General features: G+C 40.2%; 2 protein-coding genes across 2 annotated transcripts in view; one reads left to right on the plus strand and one right to left on the minus strand.

The window, feature by feature from the left end:
- jarid2b (jumonji and AT-rich interaction domain containing 2b) overlaps nucleotides 1-5,472 on the plus strand; it is a 102,740-nt gene extending 97,268 nt beyond the window's left edge. Inside the window, exons 9-18 of the mRNA XM_062435589.1 lie at nucleotides 928-1,020; nucleotides 1,452-1,570; nucleotides 1,742-1,812; nucleotides 2,091-2,205; nucleotides 2,372-2,477; nucleotides 2,629-2,811; nucleotides 3,740-3,870; nucleotides 4,269-4,455; nucleotides 4,613-4,720; nucleotides 4,993-5,472. Coding sequence (XP_062291573.1) covers nucleotides 928-1,020; nucleotides 1,452-1,570; nucleotides 1,742-1,812; nucleotides 2,091-2,205; nucleotides 2,372-2,477; nucleotides 2,629-2,811; nucleotides 3,740-3,870; nucleotides 4,269-4,455; nucleotides 4,613-4,720; nucleotides 4,993-5,427 — 1,548 coding nt within the window. The 3' untranslated portion in view covers nucleotides 5,428-5,472. The remainder of the gene's footprint in view (nucleotides 1-927; nucleotides 1,021-1,451; nucleotides 1,571-1,741; nucleotides 1,813-2,090; nucleotides 2,206-2,371; nucleotides 2,478-2,628; nucleotides 2,812-3,739; nucleotides 3,871-4,268; nucleotides 4,456-4,612; nucleotides 4,721-4,992) is intronic.
- A 4,314-nt stretch (nucleotides 5,473-9,786) lies between these two features.
- Nucleotides 9,787-23,548, minus strand: part of LOC133996663 (dysbindin-like) — a 28,505-nt gene continuing 14,743 nt past the window's right edge. The window contains exons 2-4 of the mRNA XM_062436270.1: nucleotides 14,440-14,607; nucleotides 10,807-10,950; nucleotides 9,787-10,255 (exon numbers count right to left, since the gene is read on the minus strand). Coding sequence (XP_062292254.1) covers nucleotides 9,918-10,255; nucleotides 10,807-10,950; nucleotides 14,440-14,607 — 650 coding nt within the window. The 3' untranslated portion in view covers nucleotides 9,787-9,917. The remainder of the gene's footprint in view (nucleotides 10,256-10,806; nucleotides 10,951-14,439; nucleotides 14,608-23,548) is intronic.

Below are 23,548 nucleotides of genomic sequence, written 5' to 3' on the forward strand. Positions count from 1 at the left end.
TTCCTTTGGTAACTAAATCCCTCTACACTACCTCCCTCTGAAGAGCAGATATATGGTCAACAGACCTGACCTAGTACAATCCAAAGACTTGGGAATTGTACAGTAGAAGACGCATTCCAGGTAGTGACAAGAGAATGGCTGTCACCATCCTGACAGGACAGGCTTGTCTAAAAATGACCCATCACTTTCCTCTACAGCTCAGATTTGAATGCATTTTTCACAAGAGTGGCCCCCCAACAGGAGGTTATATTACATTATTTCTATCAAGAGAACAAAGTGCATGTCAAGGATATAATTAGCCCTAATTACACCAGGAAAGGCTTGGATAAGTGCTGCTGCTGACTGGCCCAAAGAACGTCTTGTCAGTACTAGGTCACTTGTATGCTGTATTATTTAACTGCTTTATTTTACAACCCTGTCACTTTTGTATACAATAGTATAAAACGTTTTAACAAGGTCAGTCACTATGTAAAAACATCTGGACACCTAAGAAGGAAAAAAGAATAGACAAACTGTCACTGTAAGCACGAGGAATCCGTGAGGTCATCTTTCAGCAGAAACCGTACATCTCCAGATGTACGGCAGATTTACGGTCACCTTCAAAGCTGCTATGCAGCAGGAGTGTCCAGGGGGAAGAGGGTCAAGTCCAGGGGAAATGTATAGAGGAGGCACAGAGTTGACGCCTTACACTGTAGAGACATACATACACAAAGAACTGATAAATTTGTCTGTGCACATACATGCATTCTTTTGACCATATGCTTTCACTCTGACTTCTTGACTCAAACATGTGTTAGGAAAGAGGATTCCCTTTTTTCCATGGCCAAAGATCATAATTATGTGGATTAGGGTCTGGTGTTGTTTCTTGTTCCCTTGGACTCCTTCAGCATGCTGTGACTCATGATGTTAAATGTGTCTTTGTTGCAGGGGAAATCGGTGTCTTTGACGAACTTCTTTAGGATAGCCCGGAACACCATGACCATGTGCTTTAACAAGGAACCGGGGGCTGCTGAGGTTGAGGTTAGTATGCTCACATTTCAATTAAACAACTCCTGGAGTATTCTAGTAGCTGAATTATTATAGCACGTGAAATATACCATACCTGGTTCGAGTCTGGCAAGGGACCTTTGTTGCATTTCAAGTCCACCTCTCTCTCCCCTTGTTTCATGTCAGAGTCTTCACCAATAAAGGCAAAAAACATGACAAAAAACCCCAACTCATAATAAATGTTAACCGCACTGTCAACAACAGCTCCTAGTAGCTTGTCTTAGACATACCTTATGTAAACTATTATATATATATTAGAAAATCACCACAAATAGTTTTCCTGTTCCACATTTAGCAACCTTTGTTCAGTTAGCTGATGACTGCACCGCTCACCTGAAACCTTTTTTCATGCATTCTTCCACTGATCAGTCAGTCTTTTTTTCTTCTTTTTTTTTCTCTTGCAGCAAGAGTACTGGAGGATTGTGGAGCAGAGGGACAGCCACGTGGCAGTGCATTGTGGGAAGGTGGACACCAGTACACATGGGAGTGGTTTCCCCACAGGAAAGTCAGAGCCATTTTCAAAGTAAGTACTTAATAGACCTTTATGCCTCACTCACTTATTTGGACAAAATGTTCTACCTGCACAGTGAGCCTGGGCAGGCAAACTGAAAGAGAAAATGTCATGGAGTTTCTTTTGGACTATATCATCTTAGTATACCCTAGAAATGACACTGTCCTATTCTCATTTCCTCAGACATGGATGGAACCTCACTGTCCTCCCCAATAACTCTGGATCCATTCTGAGGCATCTGGGTGCTGTGCCTGGTAAAGACACCTTTTGATCTCATCAGTGCATTTGTAAATTCAGTTTTTTACACAAAAGACTGTATATGCTTAATGTAGAAAGTGCTCTTCACCTCTGTAAAGGCAAGATTCATAAATCACAATAATGCCCACACTGGATGCATTTGACCTATGACTTGTCGCATTCCAGAAGAAAAAAAAAATCTATTCAAATGCTTTTCCAATGTTTCCTGTGGATCATGTTCTGCTAGTAATGGCCTCTGTTCTTTCTTTCACTTAAAATCTTTCTAATTCCACAGGGGTGACCATTCCCTGGCTAAACATTGGCATGGTCTTTTCTACCTCATGCTGGTCTCGAGACCAAAATCGCCTTCCATATATTGATTACTTACACACTGGTGCTGATTGCATTTGGTAAGTGTGTTCTAATGCTGGCATTGTCCCACAAATTCTGATGTAAATATTTAAATGTATTCTAAATTAGCTGGTTGAACCAATTTTAAACAGCAACAAACACACTTGTACGAATAAATTAGAGCTTGCGTGTTCATGTCTCCGTCTGTGTGTGTTTCACCTACAGGTATTCTATCCCTGCTGAGGAAAAGGCTAAGCTGGACAAGGTGGTCCATACACTGCTTCAGGCCAATGGCACCCCAGGACTAGAAATGTTGGAGAAGAACATCATGGTTAGTGTGTCCTCTGACTATGCTTTGCAAATTGAAATATCATTGCATAAATCACATTACTCTCTTCCACTACCTTCTGAAGCCAAAAATATACAGTTACAGAAATGCAACATCTTTTTTTGTCTCCTCTCTTTCCATTTGGATCTTGTAGATCTCTCCAGAGGTGCTGTGCCGCGAAGGCATCAAGGTTCACCGCACAGTCCAGCAGAGCGGCCAGTTTGTGGTTTGCTTCCCCGGTGCCTTTGTTGCTAAAGTGTGCTGTGGCTACTGCGTGTCAGAGACAGTGCACTTTGCCACACCGCACTGGATGAACCTGGGTTATCAGGCTTCAAAGGTCAGCATATATGAGTCAGGTTGTGGTGAATTAATAATGGTACATAATGTGCAGTAAGGGATACAGATATTTTCTTAATATAAAATATACAATCAAAATGGCTTTTCGGGGCTCTGTGGAATTAATATTTTGCTTATGCATTACTGATTTTACAGCTGTTAATTTTATTTCATTCCTGCTTTGTAATGCCTCACAACACTGGCCCCCTGTGGACAGAAGCAGATAAAACTCTGATTTATTAATAGTTGATTATGAGAACTGCATAGATAAGTGAAAGTGAAATAGATAAATTATCTTTGGAACTCAAGCTTGATTCTCTAATCAGCCAGTGTGTTGAACTTTTAAGGAGTAATTATAGCTGTAAATCTCCTCAGGGGTTGTATTTAGATTTTTTTAGTGATCATGAGTAAGACTTGGAGCACAAGACCTCATTATAGCTGTAATAGCAGAGAAGAAAATGTTCCTTTCTGTCATTACGGGCATTACAATGATGGAAATACATATACCTTCAGCAATACCATCACATGCCTAACGACAGCGAAGATTGCCCTCAAGGGTAATATGACATTCATACAATGCACTTTCTTGAGGTACAATGCCTGAAGAAAAAATCTTTTAAATGGCCAAGAAATATTGATCTGAGTGCACAGTCCCTCGTTACGCTTGAAATCCAGTCTTACACACAGAAGAACAGCAGCAGCCATGTTGGAGCGAATTGTTCAACTTACTTTACTCTTGTACACTTATCCATAATTGATGTGTGTAAACATGGAAATTGGCTGGGACTAAATTGGTTCATAAATGACTTATTATAAAAATATTGTAGAAAATATTTTTATTTATTTATTTTTTTTCGTTTTTAAAAAAGTAATATGTAAATTATTTAATGAGACCTGTAATTTTGTGTGTGTTGTGTTTGTTTCTGCAGGACCTGAAATGTCGTCGTATAGCCAAACCCTTCTCCATGGAGAAGCTACTGTACCAGATCGCCACAGCTGAGTCCAAGAGGGACAATGGCCTTCTCCTCACCACCATCTCCGCCCTTCTCAAAGACCTCAGGTAGGGTGAAGTAGACACACACACACACACACACACACACACACACACACACACACACACACACACACACACACACACACACACACACACACACACACACACACACACACACACAAACACACTCACTACACACTTACCTTACAACCACACTGAAGCTACAAATCCAGTCTTATTAGCAATCACGATGTAATGTTGCACTGTAAATCAGATACAAATCTGAGGAAAAATTGGTGTTGTCTAGCATAATACTGTTATTTTGAAATACAGAATTAAATTTGCATATATAATGTTTTAAAATACTGTTTATCATTTTAAAATGTGCACCTGAAGCACAACATTCATATTCTCTGGTCCATTTGCATATGTCTGAATTTTGATGGATATTCTCTGCAAAACAGGAACATAGAGATGCGTCAACGGCAGGAACTTTACAAGGCGGGTCTGCACTCCACTGCCCGCTACGGCACCCATGATGGCAGCCTGGGGCCTGGTGAGGGCCGCAAGAAGCCCCGCGGCAAATGGCTGGCACTGGAGTCCTCAGAGAGACGCTGTCAGATCTGTCAGCATCTCTGCTACTTGTCCATGGTGAGAACAGTTTAGCACAATATTACTTTAAGATATGAGGACATGCAGTATGTTCCTAAATGCTGTGGTTCCAGTTTGGATACATTTTGGTACTTCAGCACTAAGAGTATCTGGTTTCTACAATAATGTCTCTGTCTTGGCTTGTGTGTGTGTGCAGGTGGTTCAGGAGACTGACAATGTGGTCTTCTGTCTGGAGTGTGCCCTGCGCTATGTGGAGAAGCACAAGTCCTGCAGAGGCCTTAAGATGATGTACCGATACGATGAGGTGAGCTGCAGGTATTACTGCTGATTCAATTCTCTCTCCATCCAGAGGGGGGAGACATCAGCCAGGTTGACACTGCTCCAGGAAGTGCATTATTCACTATGACTGTGCTCATGTTCTGTACTTTCTTGTGCCAGTGCAGTATTTCCTTTTGTGAGTCAGTTATTGATGAACCAAAGGTTTGTGCAGTGGGTGATTTATTTAAAAAAAAAAATGAAACATTGACATTGTTTAAATGGTAAAAATTTTGATCTCTCTTTTTCTTCACCAATCAGGAACAAATCAACAGTTTGGTGAACCAGGTGTGTGGCCGGGCCATGTTAAAGAGTGGCGGCGGTGGTGCTGCGGTCGTTGTTGGAGGAGGAGGCGGAGGCGGAGGCGGAGGAGGAGGAGGAGGAGGAGGAGGAGGAGGAGGAGGGGGGGGACCCCTGCCATGCCCTCACCCCTGCCAAAGCATCGCCGGCCAAGCGAGGTCCTCGAAAGCGCGCCACCGTGGAGGTGTCCCTGGCACGCCTGTCCTCCAGCCACATCCCCAAGGCTGCGGCTGTGTCCTGAGGGGACGCCTCTACATCGCCACCCTGTGCGCTGTGCCCATATCCCACCCCAATCCTCCCAAACTCCCTTGTTTTTTAGTTTTTTTTTACATTAAGCAGGATCACTATCAATCCCTCCTCCACCACCCCATATTTAAGATCTGTCATTTTCTTTAGCTTTGAAAATCCCCTCACCTGACCTCAAAACCCCCCCCCCCCCCCCCCCCCCCCCCCCCCCTCACTCCAAAAGATATTCACCTCCCCCCTTAGAATGACAGGCTTGTTTATAAAAAAGGAAGAAAAAAAAGAAAAGCAAGATGTCTTTTTTGCACTAGTGTGAAAGAAGAATTTGTTTTTATTCTTGGATGATTTTAGAATCCCCCTGTCCCCCTCTTTAAGTCGACCTTTACAACTTTACAAGCATTACAAGTTCACAAGAAGACTTGATGGGTCCTGTTGTACTCTTACCTCTACCCCACAATCTTCCCTTAACTGAAATGGGTTACATTTGTTACCTTTTTCTTGCATCACTCTTTCCTGTCCTCCTGTCGCCCCTGAGACTGAACCCCATCCTTTCTCATCACGCGTCACACAACTGTGAACATGGGACGAATGAAAAGGCGACCTTTTTTTTTTCTCCCCATTTTTCTGAAATTAAAATGACATCAAGTAGTTACCCAAAGTTTCCCCCTCTCCTTGGTTTGAGGAAGAGGGGTTATTTTTATTGATTTATTGAATTTATTATTTCTTGATGCAGCTGCATTGTTTTTGTTTTTAAAGGGGAGGGGGGGTGTTGGCGACGCGAGGTAAAAACTTGAAAGACAGACAATGTTGGTTTATTGTTGGTTAGCTATGTTTTTTCAACATCTATTTTGAATTTTAGCTCTGTTTTTGCTAGGTTTTTTGCGAGAAGTCTTCTATGTAATTTTTTTTGTCATTGTGGATATTTCTGTTCATTGGTGGATGTGAGAGGGGGCAGAGCTACAGCTGCTTGACCTGCGAAAGTTCACCGCTCACCTCACTTCCTGGTAGTATGGAGGGATTCCTCTTTCGCTAGCAAGTGAAAACTGTGCCTGATACTTAGCGAGGAGATCCATTTTATTGGTGCTGTTGGTTATAATTACTGTATAACAACACAAATTAAAATCTGGGGGTTAGCGTCTGCTATCTGCTAACAGCTAGCTTGCGCGACCCCCACCCCACAGGGCAGAAAGGCTTTCAGGCTTTTCTGGTTCTAGATGTGCAATCGTGTTAACATTCCATTCTTCCAGTCCTCTTGTTTCATCTGTACCAGTAAACATTAATTATTATATTATATTATTATTATTATTTTGTGTTTTTTACTTATGTTGAACTGATGTGTTATCTCAAGTAGAGCCACTAGTCAAAGAGTGTAAAATGTGAAATATCAAATCCAAGTTTTTTGTTTTGTTTTTCTTTTATTGTCTTTTGTTTTTTTGGCTTTTGCATTTTTTCCCTTTTTGCAGATATATTATGAGTGATTATTATTTTTGTTAGAGAGGAAAAACTCCAACACAAACAAAACATCAACTTTTTGTACATAATCCTGTAAATTTCTTTAAATACTTGAGCCTTTTTCTGGGGTTAAGGAGAACGGAAGGAAGGAATAGAAGAGAAGAGAAAAAGTTCCAGAGGAGAGTGCTTGATGAAGAAAAAGCCTTACATTTCCCTTTCTTCATCTGTGTGAGTTTCATGCTTACAGGGTTGCTCTGGTAAACGTGTATAAAAATTTTAAGTGCTGCTTATATCACTAAGAAAGAAGATATTGAGTAGCCCACGACTGCCCCCCAACCTAGTTTTGTTTGTTTAGCTTTACTTTTTTAAAGAAAAGGGAAAAAAAAAGATATGTTCACAAAAAAAAAATGGGTTTTTACATTTTCATTACTGAAAATTCAACAAAAATGTAGTAGCTACTCATGTTGCACTGAGCTTGCCAGTGGTGACTGTCAAGGAAAAATCCTATAATCCAGTTTGTTGGTTGTCGTCCCTCGCAGAAGACTGAACTGTTTTAGGACTATTTAATGAAATACCAAGTCGGGTGTTTTCAACATTAAAAAAAATGTGGTTGTCAAGTTTTTATGGCCTTACAATATATTTTATTCTGATGGGATTTTTATTTTGTTTTTCAGTTCATTTTTTTGTGTGTTTGTTTCTTCCATTTTCTACAGTATAAACTACTTGCTCACAGTGGGGTCTCCGGTGACTTAATTTATTAGTGCCGTATCTCGGCCTTTCCCTCCATTCGGAAAGAGAGTCTCATGTTGGTTATATTGACAGTTTTTTACTTTTGCAGTTTGTACTTAAGGTTTAATAAAAACTTACCGACAATTCACTGTCATTTATTTCCAACTTGCTCGTGTGTCTCTTTGTGTGCAGAGTTTTGACTTTGAATGCAACGAAAAAAAAATGTTTTAAGACCAGGTTAAATAAAAACAATCTGCATTGCTACATTGCTACTACTAGAGATAAATGAGTTAGTGTTTACTATAATTTGGGTGAAGTGACCCTTTTATAACAGTATAAATGTCGAGACACTGCAGTGAGAAAATATTGTCCGTCGGCAAACATTACAAACAGGTGTTACCATGACATTACCAAGCTCCACTGTAAGCTGCAGTATTAGGTGTGAGATATACCTCGAGTGCTCTAATGCTCATTAAACATGGATCTTATTGCTCTATTCACACACCATGCATTGTGCATGCTAACTGCTGGAGGACCCTGCAGTTCTTCATAACCTTAATTAAAGTGCACTGGAATCACTGTCATCGACACTGGCTGTTTACTATTCACAATAACAAAACATTCACGCTCGCCTTTAAATGTCATTTACTTTCAGTGTAACACTGGTATTGCTTTTACTTATTTTCAGTTAAAAAACATTTAACTGCAATAACAGATATATACATCATTAAAATATTCTCCCTTAAAAGAAAACTCCATTCTTTCAAAACCTCTCCTGAGTACTCTCCACTCACCTATCCAATTCCTCACTGTTTCTGCTTTCTATTAGCCAAGAGCTCGGGCAGGCTTGTAAATCGAGTGAACACATGGAGACCGTTAAAATGCTCAAACCCTAAATTCTACTCACATTTCATTCTTGAACTTGCTTCTGAAATGCTTAGATGAAAATGTAACAATAGTGGGGGGGTGAAACATTTATTACCAACGAGTCAGAAATTGTAGGCAGGGGAAAAGAAAGGAAGGAGTAATGCTGTCACATCGCACAAATGTCAACATTTCTGTACAAAAAGATCTGGATTCTGTTAAACCTTCGGGGTGTTGTCCAGTGCATAGCACACAGTCCAAACAGGGATTTGGTCCTTGTTCAAAAGGAGGAGTTTACACCAGTGTTATTGGTCAAAGGAATGGCAAAGGGTTAACCTCCTGTGTGTGTGTGTGTGTGTGTGTGTGTGTGTGTGTGTGTGTGTGTGTGTGTGTGTGTGTGTGTGTGTGTGTGTGTGTGTGTGTGTGTGTGTGTGTGTGTGTGTGTGTGTGTGTGTGTGTGTGTGTGTGTGTGTGTGTGTGTGTGTGTGTGTGTGTGTGTAAATCAGTGGTATCCTGATACCTGAAGTCCACCAGTCTGTCAGCTATACAGTAGGCTACTATGTGGTAAATGACCCACTTCCAAATGACTGCCAGTATTAGGCCACGTTTATCAAAATCAATGGCACAAAAGTATCTAAATGCTTGTTGACATCCAGTATTGCAGAAGCTATATATATATATATATATATATATATATATATATATATATATATATATATATAATAGCTCACAGACAAGTTAAAATAATGCAACAGACTTTTGGGGTTCAGCTAATCCATTAACTAATGACAAATTCATCCATGTGCTCCTTGCAGATCATTTATCTAAATGCTTGGTGCTAATGCTAAAGCATTTGCTTTGTTTAAGGCAGTTTACCCATGAAAAAAACATACTTTCTCACTTACCCCCAATGGTATCTAACCATGTAGGCAGTTTTGATTATATTAGCCCATATTTTGAGAAATTAAAGAAATACTGTCATCTCTGTTACAACTGTTGACAGAGATGTCTGTGGATTATCCAGTAAAACCAGGACATTTCTTCTGCAAAAACAAGTTGCTGTTTAAGTTTTAAAATGTAACTTCTCAACGCTTTAAGCACTCACAACTACTCTGCAAACTTCCATAACGCTGGTGTAGCAGGAACTCTGAGGACAGATATGAAGAAACCTGGGCTGATAAAACCAAAACTATCTGAATAGGTAGCGAGAAAACCTGATTTTTTCATAATTTGGGTGAACTGACCCTTTAAGCGATCATTGACCCAAAACATTAACACAGTCCAAAGATCATTACGTGTCAGCAACCTTGTCTCAACATGCACAAACACAGAAACTGAATATTAGAATAAACTATTGATGTGCATGTAAAGTCACTCAGTGCTGATGGCAACTCAGATCTATCACACTAGATTCAGTTAGAGCTGAAAACTCACATCGATGATCTTTTAAGGCAAGGTCATGTGGCAGTTAGTGCAATCTAAATGTATTTTCTTTCATATTTTTTTTTTTCACAATGAAAAGAATTTGAGAATATATCCGACTTTGATTTGGCAGCCATGTGTTTATGTGTTTGTGTTTAAATCCAGTCCATCTCTCCTCAAACCTCCGACCTGCTCTTCTCACAGTCTTTACTGGTTTGGTTCTCTTGGTCCAGGCTGTCCACCAGCACTGTATCGGGGTGCACCTCCTCTTCATCCAGTGTCACCACCACCGGGGGCCTTCTCCTCCTTCCACGCACCGATCCTCCGACGCCTCCTCCTCCTCCTCCTTGCTCAGTCTGCTCCTCTTCCTCATCCTCATCCTCCTCTCCCGCCTCCGTGTCCTGGCTGGCTGAGTCGGTGCAGGTGGACGAAAGGGAAGAAAGCTTGTGGCGTAGCTCAGCCTGGGTGGGAACCTGGAGACTGATTTCTGTGGTGAAGGACTCAATGTCTGGACCTGGGAGAAAGAAGAGCCATATATAACTTCAGACTTTGTTTTAAATAAGGTACATACCCAGAAACCTTTCATATTCTGCTCATATCCATGGGGAATTGTACCCTTTAAAACCTACACAATTCTATTATTTACAAGTATTCATTATTTATTTGCTATCTCAGCAAACTGCTAACAGCTGCAAATAAACAAGATCCAATTGCGTCTGGTCGAGTTCAGTTGTTGGCAGTCATAAAATGTAGCAGAGATTTATTGGCATCAAATTACGTTTTAGACGAATACTGGTTGTCAGTTAGATGCTGTGGGCTGTTCACTGTTACATAAATATTCCCCAGGCAGATGTGGACAGATGGTGTTGGTGCATCATGCCCAAACATTATACTTGTCAATCTTCTCAGTCACATATTCCTGCCTCAGTACATCCTTTGGTATCAGTTAGTTGTAGTATGTTATTCCATTGCAGTAATCAAGTGCTGTATGCATTATTATAGTTCAATGACTTTAGTATATTTGCTGTAGGTACATGTATCCTGTGTGTGTGTGTGGCTTCCTACCTGTGACAGGAGAGGCAGCGCTGTTGTCCTCTCCTCCAGAGTGCAGAAACACATCCAGGGCCTCATGATCAGACATGTCCATCAGATCCATCTGCTCCAGCATGTCCACGTTCACCTCCATAGATGACATGCTTCCTATTGGCTCTGGACACAACATGGGACAGCAAGATATTAGCCTCAGATAAGACTGTAGCATCCAGAGGGTAGCAGCAAGGGGCTGAGTTCAGGAAGACAGGCTGTCTTCTTTCTGTCCAATAACTTGCAAGGCGGAAGCAAATGAGCACATTCAAGCTGGATGGACTTTGAAATGGGTGAGCTTGTGTAAAAGGGACATTTTGGTTATGATCCAAAGCATTAACACAAGTAATGGACTGGCAGGTGTCCCTGTGCATGGGAAGCTGTGTATGAAAGAGACAGGCAACACCTACAACATCACTAAAGGATAGGTTCACAATTTTAAAGTATGTTTAAAGAGTTACTGCTTGCTGTAATCGTGTCCATGCTTGCTCTGAAGAATGTGATAATGGCAGAGATGGAAAAAATTGAAAGTCTCACATGAAAAAGATTCTAACTTTGGTAGATACTCACTTAATATGAGTAATTGAGATTGTTTAAGTTTCATATTAGCTTTGGCTGAACACCAACCGACGAATGGACTGGACTTTTTTCCTACATCACTTACATTCATTTTGCATTAGGAGGGCATACTTTCATGGACAGTGTGGACTGGATTAACAACTGCAGCAAACAATATTTCTTTCAGTGTACATATGGGTAAGTGAATACTGTTTTAAGACAGACTTTGAAAAGATGATGTGAACCTGTCCTTTAAGTGAAAAGGTCATTTTCAGAGGCCCAGAAATGACAAGCCTCCTGAAGCCTCCTGTGTATTAGCCACGCTTAAGAAAAGAATAATGATAATCGTAATTCAGGTCCGGGTTTCTCTACAACACCTTACAATATTCTATTTATCTACAATGGAATGAAAGCCTGACAGTCCATCCAATGTACATGAAGTAAAATCAGAAAGAGGTTTAACTTTATGTGCAACATAACAGTAATCATATTGTAGCTGATTCTATAGTAGCCCACATGATATTTTGACATGTAATGGAGGAATATAGAAAAGTTGACCTTTTTAACCATAAAAAGGGAATCCACACACTAAATCAGTGTCTGTTTTGTCTATATGAATGTAGTTAAATCAGTGTTAAAACTAGCTTGTTGTTCGATCAACAGTATTGACCAAAATCATTGTAAACTCCGCTTACACACCAGCTAATGTTCTATGACAACTTCTACATTCCTGGATTCACCACCTTGCAGGGGTTCAACCCCCCAACCCTTCCCACCACCGTTCACTGTCTTGATGTGCTGCATGCATCACAAACAGCCAGTTAGTACACTGTGGGGATGTAAAGGTGAGGAGGGGGGTGTGGCAGAGTTACAAGCACAAGAGGAAGGTGGGAGATGATTGGTCCGCGCACAGCAGTGAGAGAAGATGCCATTGGCTACCGTACCTCAAGGAAATGAGGAGAGCAGAGGAGGGCGGCACAAGGAGGGAGAGCAGAAGAAAGAGTGAAGAAAGAAAGAAAGAAGGGGAAAATTATTTCCCACAGAGACTGCCCCCAAAGTCTTTGTCTTTAAAATAGCAACACACACATAAAACATCAGCAGACACACATCAACAGACACACGAATGTCACATATTCAGATGCCTCAACTTTGGCAATTTATCTGAGTGAATGTTCTTTACACGTAAGCTGATTGTGAATGCATAAACACACATATCCGGATTCATGAAATGCATATACACAAATAAATGGAAACACTGTGTAATATTTAAACGTACACTCATAGAAAAAAATCACTCCTGCACACACATTTCCCTCATTCTCTCTTTTCCTCTGTAGAGACAGCAGTGGTGTTTTCTGTGACACATCTTAGAGGAACCACGGTCTAATGTTCACTAATGACTTCTCAGTATGCAGCCTCCTCTCATGTGCATTTCCATATCTCGCCTGTCAGCTATGCAATTACCATTACATATCTGTGTTTCCAGCACATGAACAAAAATAAACAAATGTGCACAAACACACACTTGAATCAGAGCTATGGCTATGTTGTGAAAGACCTGGTCCGGAAAGTGCTGCTTTGAGAACATCATTTCCATGTGATTGCCTCCTACATGTTCTCCTTTTAGCCCCACTGTGACCTTGCCTAAAAGGTTCCCCTGCTGGGAAGGTCTGTTTTTGCCTGGAGTGAGATTGCAGAGAGAGAGAGAGAGAGAGAGAGAGAGAGAGAGAGAGAGAGAGAGAGAGAGAGAGAGAGAGAGAGAGAGAGAGAGAGAGTGAAAGTGTGTGTGTGTGTGTGTGTGTGTGTGTGTGTGTGTGTGTGTGTGTGTGTGTGTGTGTGTGTGTGTGTGTGTGTGTGTGTGTGTGTGTGTGTGTGTGTGTGTGTGTGTGTGTGTGTGTGTGTGTGTGTAAAAGACCATCGAGACATGAAGCTTTTGATGGTTCAGTGGCTTACAGTATGACATCTCCCCTCATCTTCAGTGGCGCCGCCCTGCTGTAAGGATTTGTAGCTGCATGAAGAATAATGAGCCCCAGTGTGCTGGGTGTTATTTGGCTCTCACACAGTAGCTTTCCTCTGTAACTGATTGCAAGCATTCTTACAGCAATTATGAGTGGTTGACTGAAATTAGTCTGTTGTGGATATTTGTCAAGCAGCCCCCATGTTTGTCTTTTTACTATGAATCACATCATCTGAAGTGTGAAGTCTAAATGTAAACATCTCTGCTGTCTTTTACCATGAATGAATGGAGGCTGCACAAGATCCTGACTAGTCTTTGGATAATGAGTATTTTTGCTCTGAGTATTTCAATCACCACTGAGGTGATTGTTTTTGAGTTCATAATGAAAAACCCTGCGTTGATAAAAAAAAAGAAAAAAAAAAAAGAAGCCACACTGAGTGTCTGCCTCTTTTTAAGTCTCTTTCCTTGCGCTCCGTCTCTCCCACCTTCTTACTGTTTCACAATCCTCTCTAATAAGCCATTTCCAGAGGATTAAAGCGGGAGGATAGATGAGTAAAAGAAGAACAAAAATCACATTACAAACGATGGGCCAGTGGAGTCCAATACATCTTTCAGTGCAGGGAACATATCTCACCCGGTCCCTCGTTTTAACACATTCTTCAGATATTTTAGCACAGGCTTATGGCAGTAATACATGGGGTAAACTGCAGCAGGATTCTATTACAATCCCTGTGGAAGACCTCATTTATATGGTGCTGGGGCATTTTTCAAAGTAATGGCTCTCCTTGTGTGTTTAGCGACAGCGACTCAGAGTGTAGAGCTTTGCTGCAAAAAGCTATTATGGCTCAATCTTGTGATATAGTTGAAGTGTGAAGGTTTCAGCTGATGGTATCAGGACTCTGGAATTAATCCATTTGAATGCTGGATTGGCTTTGCATTCACACTTGAATAAGTTATAGGCACCACTACTTAAACCTTAACTCTTCAACATTTTCCTCAAACCACAAGAAACATTCAATTTCAAGCTGACTGAATATCATCAAAGAACACGACTATGATCTCTGTGACGAACTTCTAACTGCACCATTTCTCCGTCTCACCTCTCCTCTCAGCGATCTGTAAGTACCCAGTGGACAAATACTGCTCCATGTCTTGCTGGAAGGCCTCCTCAAAGAACTTCTGCCGTTCTTTCAGCTTGACCTGGGGGGGTGGGGCCCCTCCCTGTTCTGCCCCGGGGACTCTTTGTGCATGCTCCCCATCCAGCTCCACTAGAAACACAAGAGAAGAAAGTTATGGAGATGAGACAAAATCAGAGAAATCTACAAGGCACATGGAAAGCACACATCTGGACCAAAACAGAACAATTTCTGCAAACATACCCTTTAATCAAGTGCCCAAGAAAATTCTTAGTCACGTCTGAATAATTAAAAAGGTCAAATGATGGGTATCCCAAACCTGGGTCAAATTTTCCTCGCCTCAAAGTCCAGCTGCTCACCAAATTTCATTGCAACAAAGACAACCCCTCTTTTTCTTAAAAAAAGCTAATATTTTTAATACTATCACAATACTTTTATACCCATTGTTTTCAATGACAAAACCCTAGTTTTAGCAAAGATCACTAGTCACTAAAAATAATGAGTACTATGTCAGATAAAAGGCAGCCGAACTCAACCCTTGGGCTGGGGTCAATCTTTACTGAAGCAGAACGACGTAGAGCTCAGTGCTGCACAGCCTTCACATATTCTTTGATTCCCTAGCTCTCAGTAACTCAACACCCTGTCTCCTGTGTGCTGCACAGGAGGGACCAGTCTCACACATGCAAGCCCTTGTGCTGAACACGCTTTAATAAACCGAGACTCCTCTCCTGCTGTCTGTATCCTCAGTCATGCTGTGGCATTAAAGAGAAGTTTCAGGATGAATCATTGCTTTCTAGGAAAACAACAGACAGCTATTTTTGTTGCATTTTAACTATATATTGGTCTTTTAGCTATTATTTAGTAACTGATTTTGACTGTATTTTAGCCTGTTAGCCCTTTTCAAAATGTAATCATAATAAAAAAAAAAATAATAAAATAAATAAATATATATATATAAATGAGAAAATGATTATTAAATTCATTCAAAACAATTAGCGATTATTTTGCAAGACTTCTGCAAAGCATCAGTCAAAAATAAACTGAACAGTCATTTTTAGCTGTGACAGGCCATGACTAGATATTTATTGGATTTTGATCGGTCTAGGCAGGAGTCTGAGGCAGACTGATTGGCCTCAACAGGGCACTTGGCCCAGTCCAGGCAGTTTAAGGCATCTGGGCAGAACATTGGGGACAAGGCAGGAGAAGGAGGAGCATATTCAAGTGATGTGGTGATAGAAAGCATGACCCTGGGGATAGAGAAACACTGTGTGTACGGTGTGCTTGTGTTTGTGTGTGTGTGTGTGTGTGTGTGTGTGTGTGTGTGTGTGTGTGTGTGTGTGTGTGTGTGTGTGTGTGTGTGTGTGTGTGTGTGTGTGTTGGTGTGTGTGTGTTGGCACTGCTGCAGCCTAGAGTCTCAGACAGGCTGTCTCTTTAGTTCTCTTGCCCCACTCTGATGGACGGCAGCATTATATAAGACCACTCGCTGACACTAACTACTGTAGAGAGAGCCAGGCTGCTACGTATAAAATGTCTAATGTGACCCATATCTTTGCTCCTGGACAAAAAAATCCCAATTTAGTGAGGGGCTAAAGACATGCCTTGCCTATTTGAGTTCTGTTCATTTTCTCCACCAGAAAACACCGTCCTAAATAAAAGGAATCAAGAATACCCTATAGAATAAAAATATATACTTTAAGAACTGACCAAGTAATAGGCTTCCAGAAAAAGAAAAAGCGATGGGAGAGGTTCTATGAGAGGTATAAACTGTATCCTCTTTATGCCAACACATACAACTGAATGTCCTGCAGTGACAAAAGCTGCACTAAAATATAAATGAATAATAATGTACCTTTTTGGTTTAAAAGGGCATGTTAGTGATCGTTATTCTATAGTGATAATCTACATTCTCGTTTTGTATTGCCTGTGTAGCAAAGTGCCTGCTGAATTCTCTGTGCCATATAGGCACAGAGAATTCCATATAGCTCTGTTGTTGTTATCCCCCTCCCCCCCAACAGGTCACAGAGAGGTCAGGTGTGGTGTGATTTAATCATAACTTCCTTAAGTCTTTATACGTTTACATCCTAGGTCACACTGTGCTGTCTGTCTTACACAGCTCTGCACCATTCTCTGTATCTCATCTGTTTATACCAGCCCCCCAAAATCAATACGCTGCTTCAGGAGTGTTAACTCCACTGCAGAATCAGAGAGTGGGCACCCTCATACAGACTAGAGTCCTGATAAAATAGGCTGGGCCCTAAAGGGGCTCACAGCAGATGGACACACACACACACAAAGAAGGGAACAATGAGGTCTCACCAGAGCTCACTCATGATGAACATCACACCAAGAGCCCGTGGACACTTGGGAGAGAAAAGCGCTCTCTCTGTCATTCCTCTCTCAGGGTCCAATTTATCTCCTTTATCTGACTACCCGTCTTTTTTTCTCCATCACTCCCTCATCTTTTCCCCCTGACTCTGTCCTTCCCTCTCTGCTGGCTGGTGTGTGTGTGTGTGTATGTGTGTGTGTGGAGGTCGTGAAGAGACTGCTCTATTAGATTAGGGGCCTCAGGGAAGCTTTGTTCAGATTGTCATTGTGTGGGGTTAGTAACAGGGGATAGAGAGAGAGTAAGGGAGAAAGTGGGCAGTGCGTTTAGTTATAATTAGGACTTGCAGACAGACCATATGAAGCTAGATCCTATCTTTTTATCTCTCAGTCTTTAATCTAATTCTCAATCCATTATTAGCCTGTGCTGCGTATTAATTTGGACCATCTACTGTACGTACCTACATGCCCATCTGTTTATCTGTCTTCTGGTCTTACATCTATCCCTTCTAATCTACATACAAAGAGTGTTGAGAGTTTCCAAGAAAGTCACGTGCATTCCAGATTGTTCATATACAGCATATTCAATATGATCAAATTTAAATGTGTTTATGAATATATCCCAAATTTCACATATAATAAACCAAAAAGCATCATCTTTCACCTGAGTAAGCCATTAGGTGCAGATAGTGACCGTTCATGTCAGTATTTCCCCCCAAACCCTCAGATAAATGTCATTTTCATCGTTTAATTATGATCTTCTTATCTTTCCAGGCTTCTTTAGAACATAAAACCACCTGTCATATAAATTTCCCTTCTCACACTTAATCTGTTGTGTTCCTTCCTCCCCCATCCTTCTCTTAGTACTTTTTTCTTCTTCATCTACCAACCAAATCCCACTATGCATGTTACTGTAGCTACAAGAACTATTTTTAGCCTACAGGATTAAGTGTTTGCTGATGACTTAGGTGTAAATGCACAACTCATTAAGTCGAACAAATTCTATCTTTACAGGCTGTGCTGCACAGTTGTACATAAATACCTTCACTTGATTCAAATGCTCAAGGCCTCACAAAATAGTAAGATTTGTATATTACATGATTCATCTGTCAAATTGGTGAATGTGAATTTTCACAGAAATGCACATTTACTTATACTAAGGTATTGCTTTAGTCACAGCAGATGATATCATAAGAAATCACATCATTTTATTCAATTACAAAGACAAATGAGTTTTAATAAAACTCATGTAGAATAGCTGCTATAATTTACATCTGTACTATTTCTTCTGAAATGAATACGAATGAGGAATTGTGTTCATGAGTAAAAGGTACAATCACTACATGAATGAAGGTTACAAACTCTGTCAATGTACTTCCTGCAATATTTTTTAAATATGAAAATGATTCTCAGCTGAAAACCTTTCACAAGAAATACATGAATGGAAAATTGTGTAGTACCTGAATTTGCTTTTGCTGTGCTACTTGTTGCGTTTGTTCCCGACATCACCGTGCAGGACAAAAATGTGATACTGTCCCCTCACAGGCTGTTTCTTTTGCTTTGACACTCAGCAGGTGACAGTATACTCCATATACTCAAAGTGTTGTCTGCTCTCTTCCTTACATCTCCACTGTGTGACTTAAAACCCAGGGGAAATTAAAAAAACATAAATAACATTACATAATCTTGTTCTGCCTGTTCAGATGGCTATTTGTGCAGGTCGATCAATATGAAATGAGACTTTTAATATAATTACTCGTATCTGTTCTCGGTGGTAGAGAAGTGTCTGGTATGTGCTCTGCAAATGCAGGAAACAGAACCCACAGAAAAAAGGCTGGTATGTCTGTGTGGTTGAGGGTGTGTATGTGCAAGTTTGACAGCGTGTGTTCACTGTATGTGGAAGCATGGGTGATCATGCTCCTGTGTGTTTTTTTTATATTCCTATTTAATATACAGACATAAGAAATTGAAAACAAGCTGTCCATTTGCTTAACTTCGCTATTTACTTGTGTGCAATCTGCATTTAATTTTCTTTGTGTTTACAAATGTGTGAGCTTGTGTTGTTAAGAGGACTGAAGCAGAACTGTGAGTGTTCATTTATGTCATGTAAAGGCGTGTCCATATATAGAAGCGCAGAGACTTCACTAGCTTTGCCCTTTATTTATAGCAAAAGTGAGAGAACTCGTTAAAAACTCTTTGCAGCTGAAAAGCAGACAGGAAACACGCCATCAAGGGCAATTCAACTCTTTAGGATTCAACTCAAGCTTTAGATTTGACTAAATGGAGCCATTTACTCACAGCTTGGCTCACAGAGTGAAAATGCAAATTGTAGCGTTAAGTGTTCATCATACAGACTTGGTCACCGCATCTCTTTGATATGCTGAGCTCACTTGCAACATGAAACTAATTTTAAATCACTGAGGACATTTACAACTCCCTTTTAATGTGATTTTTGAAGTACTAATCTAAATTAGTGCTCGTTCAGAGTTTCATGTAGTAACATTTCTTAAAGTAAAGAATTTTGAGTTTAGAGCACTGACAGGCTCTGTTTAAGTGACCATAAATAACAAGTGACACTAACAGCCCCTTTTCAAAAAGAAATATTATCTTTTTTTGAAGTCATCAGCAGCCAATTCAAGTCAAGGGCAAAGCTGTTCCACAGTCATTTACACTTTGCAGTGTGCTTCACATATCAGGTGCTTCCTTAGGCTGTGCTAATGGAGAGGTGGCTATGTTTGGAGCCTTGCTCGACAGATGGATGGATGGATGGATGAAAGCATTAGTGGACTTGCTGGACGGGTTGCCTTCGATGCCCGCCAAAGGTCTGGGACAAAAGCCAGTGCTTGTGTGTGTGCAGGCAGTATTAGACATGGAATGGTCATCGGAGACTTGATTGTGTATATGGGATAGAAAGATCAAGGGGTACACAGAAGGACAGAGAGGGAGAGAGAAGGATGGGCTGTGAGATGAAGGATGTGAATATTTTCACCTGTGTGATGAGAAAGACAGAAGAGGTCACGAAGACTATGTAAAGCTGTACTGGTATAGTATGTGATGTCAAGGTCTGTATGACCTTTATGAAAAATGCTGTCACAAAAATTTTTTAGTCACAGCCCTGTATCCACTCTGAGTCACAACAGTTATTTTTAAAAATGTCTCAAGATTTTAATTAATTTGAATTTGGAGACAAAAGCATGCATGGAACTAATATTTAAATTATGATGTTATTATAAATTATCCTGAACACTCACAAACAATTCATCCACAATCTCATTATAGCTGTTTCATACACTTTACATCATAGCTGTCTGGTCTTAGATGGATTTGTTTCTGTTTGCTTATAAAGGCCTAATATTTCATTCTATGACAGCAGTGTGTAGTCTGAAGACCAAGAGGCAGGCTTGACAGAGGAGACAGCCACTGCTTCTTGTTCTTAAGCCCTGCTCACTCAGCCGTGGTATTTTTAGATTCTGTCCGCCTCTCTATATCTCTCAAGTGCTCAGGTTTCCGCCAAAGGCAGCCCCTGTGCTGTAAATAACATACAGTCACTTTTTTCTCTCTGACACACACACACACACACACACACACACACACACACACACACACACACACACACACACACACACACACACACACACACACACACACACACACACACACACACACATCAAAATGATTTGCATGTTAAGTGACACAGAAACAGTTCCAAAGTGACTGAATGACTGAGTGTGTGTGTGTGTGTGTGTGTGTGTGTGTGTGTGTGTGTGTGTGTGTGTGTGTGTGTGTGTGTGTGTGTGTGTGTGTGTGTGTGTGTGTGTGTGTGTGTGTGTGTGTGTGTGTGTAATGATTAAAAATATTCAATCATACACTGACCAGATACATTACACACAATGATACAATAGAGGAGTGATTCATGAGTATGGTTGAAGTGTGACTTAACTGTATTATGAGTCATTTATCTGTGGATGCTAATAGTCTAACAGTCACTTTGTGGTAAAAGCTAAATGTGCATATACAGTAACTTCTCATATGCACATGCACAAACAATCTGCTGCCCTTACAGTGACTTCACACACATCTTCAAACTGATCGTTGTCACGCTCTGTGGCTCTCTAACACACCACATAAGGTACACATTTACAGCTCAAGCTTCCCCTTCATTTGCACAGGAGGGCCAGTCTCTGCAGCTCTTGTTTCACGGTCTCCCTTTTCTTTCCCGTTGATGTATTTGACCTTTTATGTAGGTAATTCGAAAACAGAGTGTGTTGACTGGGTGAATATTTGTGGCTCATTACTTCTGAATGGCTTAAACGGTTGTAAGAAAGACAAAATCACACTGCTAGCACAGTTCAAATCTAATTTTAAGTCTCTCACAACCTTCTTGTGTTTCAATGTTATTGTTAGACTTTGTAGTATAACTCTGTTTTTCCTAAAACAAATCTTGCCTTAGGGATCTGAACTGCAACTACAGAGTCTTGCTTTCCCTGGTGAAAAGTTCAGCGGGAAGAATAAAACATATACAGCAGCTTTCTGTAATATTAAAAGATGTTCAACACTAGCTGCTGGCTTTACTTTGTTCTGATTTACATGGAAACAAGAAACCTATGTGAACTGTCTTGTATAATTTACAAAACCATGAGTACGTTAAATGAGCTATTTCTGGTAACTGGAGGCCCATACGGACCAAAAGAACAATATTGCTTTTAAATTTGTAGCCCGTCCTGATGATTCTGGGGGACATTTTTGACCTGATACAAATCCATGTTCATATGATTAACATTATGTGTAGTTATAAAAGCATATAACTGTTGATTTGGGAGTATTTGTGTTTCAGACTGCAGCATCCATGATACAGTAGAGGGCTGTGTTGCTGAGGCTACAATGTGGGCTGCACTGTGCAGAGGTGGGTGTCAGAAATATTAGAGTTTAGCACACAGATTGTTTTACCTTCATGCTTTCCTCGACCTTACAACAACTGAGGGCAATTGATTTTTTTTTGTAGAAGTTTCACACTTTGTAGCTTTAGGGGCTAAAGCTACAAATATGGCTGACCAACTTAATATAGAGTAGGTCAAACTGTGTCAATGACTATCATTATCATCATTTACGATGAGGCACCGCCACAAAATAACCCATAGTATGACACTGACCTCTAACATCTTCTGTAGTTTCTATAACATACAGTAAGTATGATTGGAGAGGTTGTCTGTTCAAAAACATTATTTGCCAATTCTCTCTGAGTATGTGAGTTATGTTAGAAACTCCTTTCAATAAACAGTAAGTGGTGACTGTTGATCCTTGAAGCTGTGTTTTGAAGATAAAGAGGTGGGCACTTCAGTGAGAAAGGGTCACAGTCAGGGGCTGGTCAAATATTTCCTTGGTCCACATGATTCATTACTGCTCACATCAAGGTTTCTCTCTCTTTGTATCTCACTAATCATCTACTGTAATTTGGGTGGGAGTGAGAACACACATTAAGTCATTCACAATATGCACACCACCAGAGGGTCAAACATTTCTTATTACAAATTATGACTGATGATTCTTATATGTTAAAAGATATCGTACAGCTTCATGGATCACATACAAAAAATAATGGCAGATTCCCGACCCTGAGTGATCTGATTAATTACTTTTGACCAATTCCACATTTCAATACTTTAAACTAATGTGTAAAAACAACAAGTTGCTACTGTTATTTACCTGGTTTACCATCTGTCAAATAGCGTGACAAAAAGAACAGATGAACAGAAAGGCATACACTGCTTGGCCACATTGAAATGACACATACGCACAAATACTTGTTAATAATTAAAGTGGATAGGTTACCACTATAAGCCAAGCAGCAAATCAGAGGTGTGGGACTAAGAATTTTCTACTTAGATTTTAGAGTGGTGAAGGTCACATCTGTAAGTCTGTGTTTGGACTGAACATGCATTACTCATCTAAAACTGACCCTTGAATTTATTTCACAAGTTACAGCTTTGTGTGATTTATTAAAATCCATGATAGTGACAAATTGAACTTCAACAACAACAAAGCAAAGGAACTCTAACCACTGAAATTATTGCTACAAGTGAATAATGCCAGGAATTCCTAGAAACACAAATTAGTTAAAAAATTCAAGCAAGCATTTATAGTTGCCAATACACTCATTTAGTAGCCCACTGGTGAAAATATTCCTTGTCTATTTTGTCCTGTCCTCACCTCAGCTCTAATGCTGCTGAAACTGGGAGATTCTGGCAATTTTACAGTGAATGCACTGCTGGGGATTTAAATGCAGCCTCAGTCTTTATCATCTAAAGAGCTTAAAGCCAGATTTGATAAAACCCAGGCGGCTAACAGAGCATTTCGGCTCTAGAGTAATCAAAGCAACAGCAATATCAACTGTTTGGGCCTCATGAGGGAGGAAATAAACACAGCATAGGTTAGGAAAAAAGAAAGTCATGATCTGAGTTTTAAATGAGCACGGCAACTACAGTCGAAGAAAATGTAATCTGCTAAAATACAATTTAAGTATTACTCAATTAACCAGTTTAGGTATTAGTTATATATATATATATCATTTTGTGAAAACAAAAAAGTGAAAGACAAAATTCCCTTCTATATCCTTGGTGATAAAACTGTAAAAATAAAGCTTTACTTAACATCAAAAATCCTCAAAAGTTATACACAGACATTAATTTCTTTCAAAATTCAGCTTGAGATGATCCCATAAATTGAAGTATTTCATAGAATTTAAGGTAAAGTA

This window comes from Scomber scombrus, chromosome 16 (genome assembly GCF_963691925.1).
Source record: "Scomber scombrus chromosome 16, fScoSco1.1, whole genome shotgun sequence".
Classification (NCBI taxonomy): domain Eukaryota; kingdom Metazoa; phylum Chordata; class Actinopteri; order Scombriformes; family Scombridae; genus Scomber; species Scomber scombrus.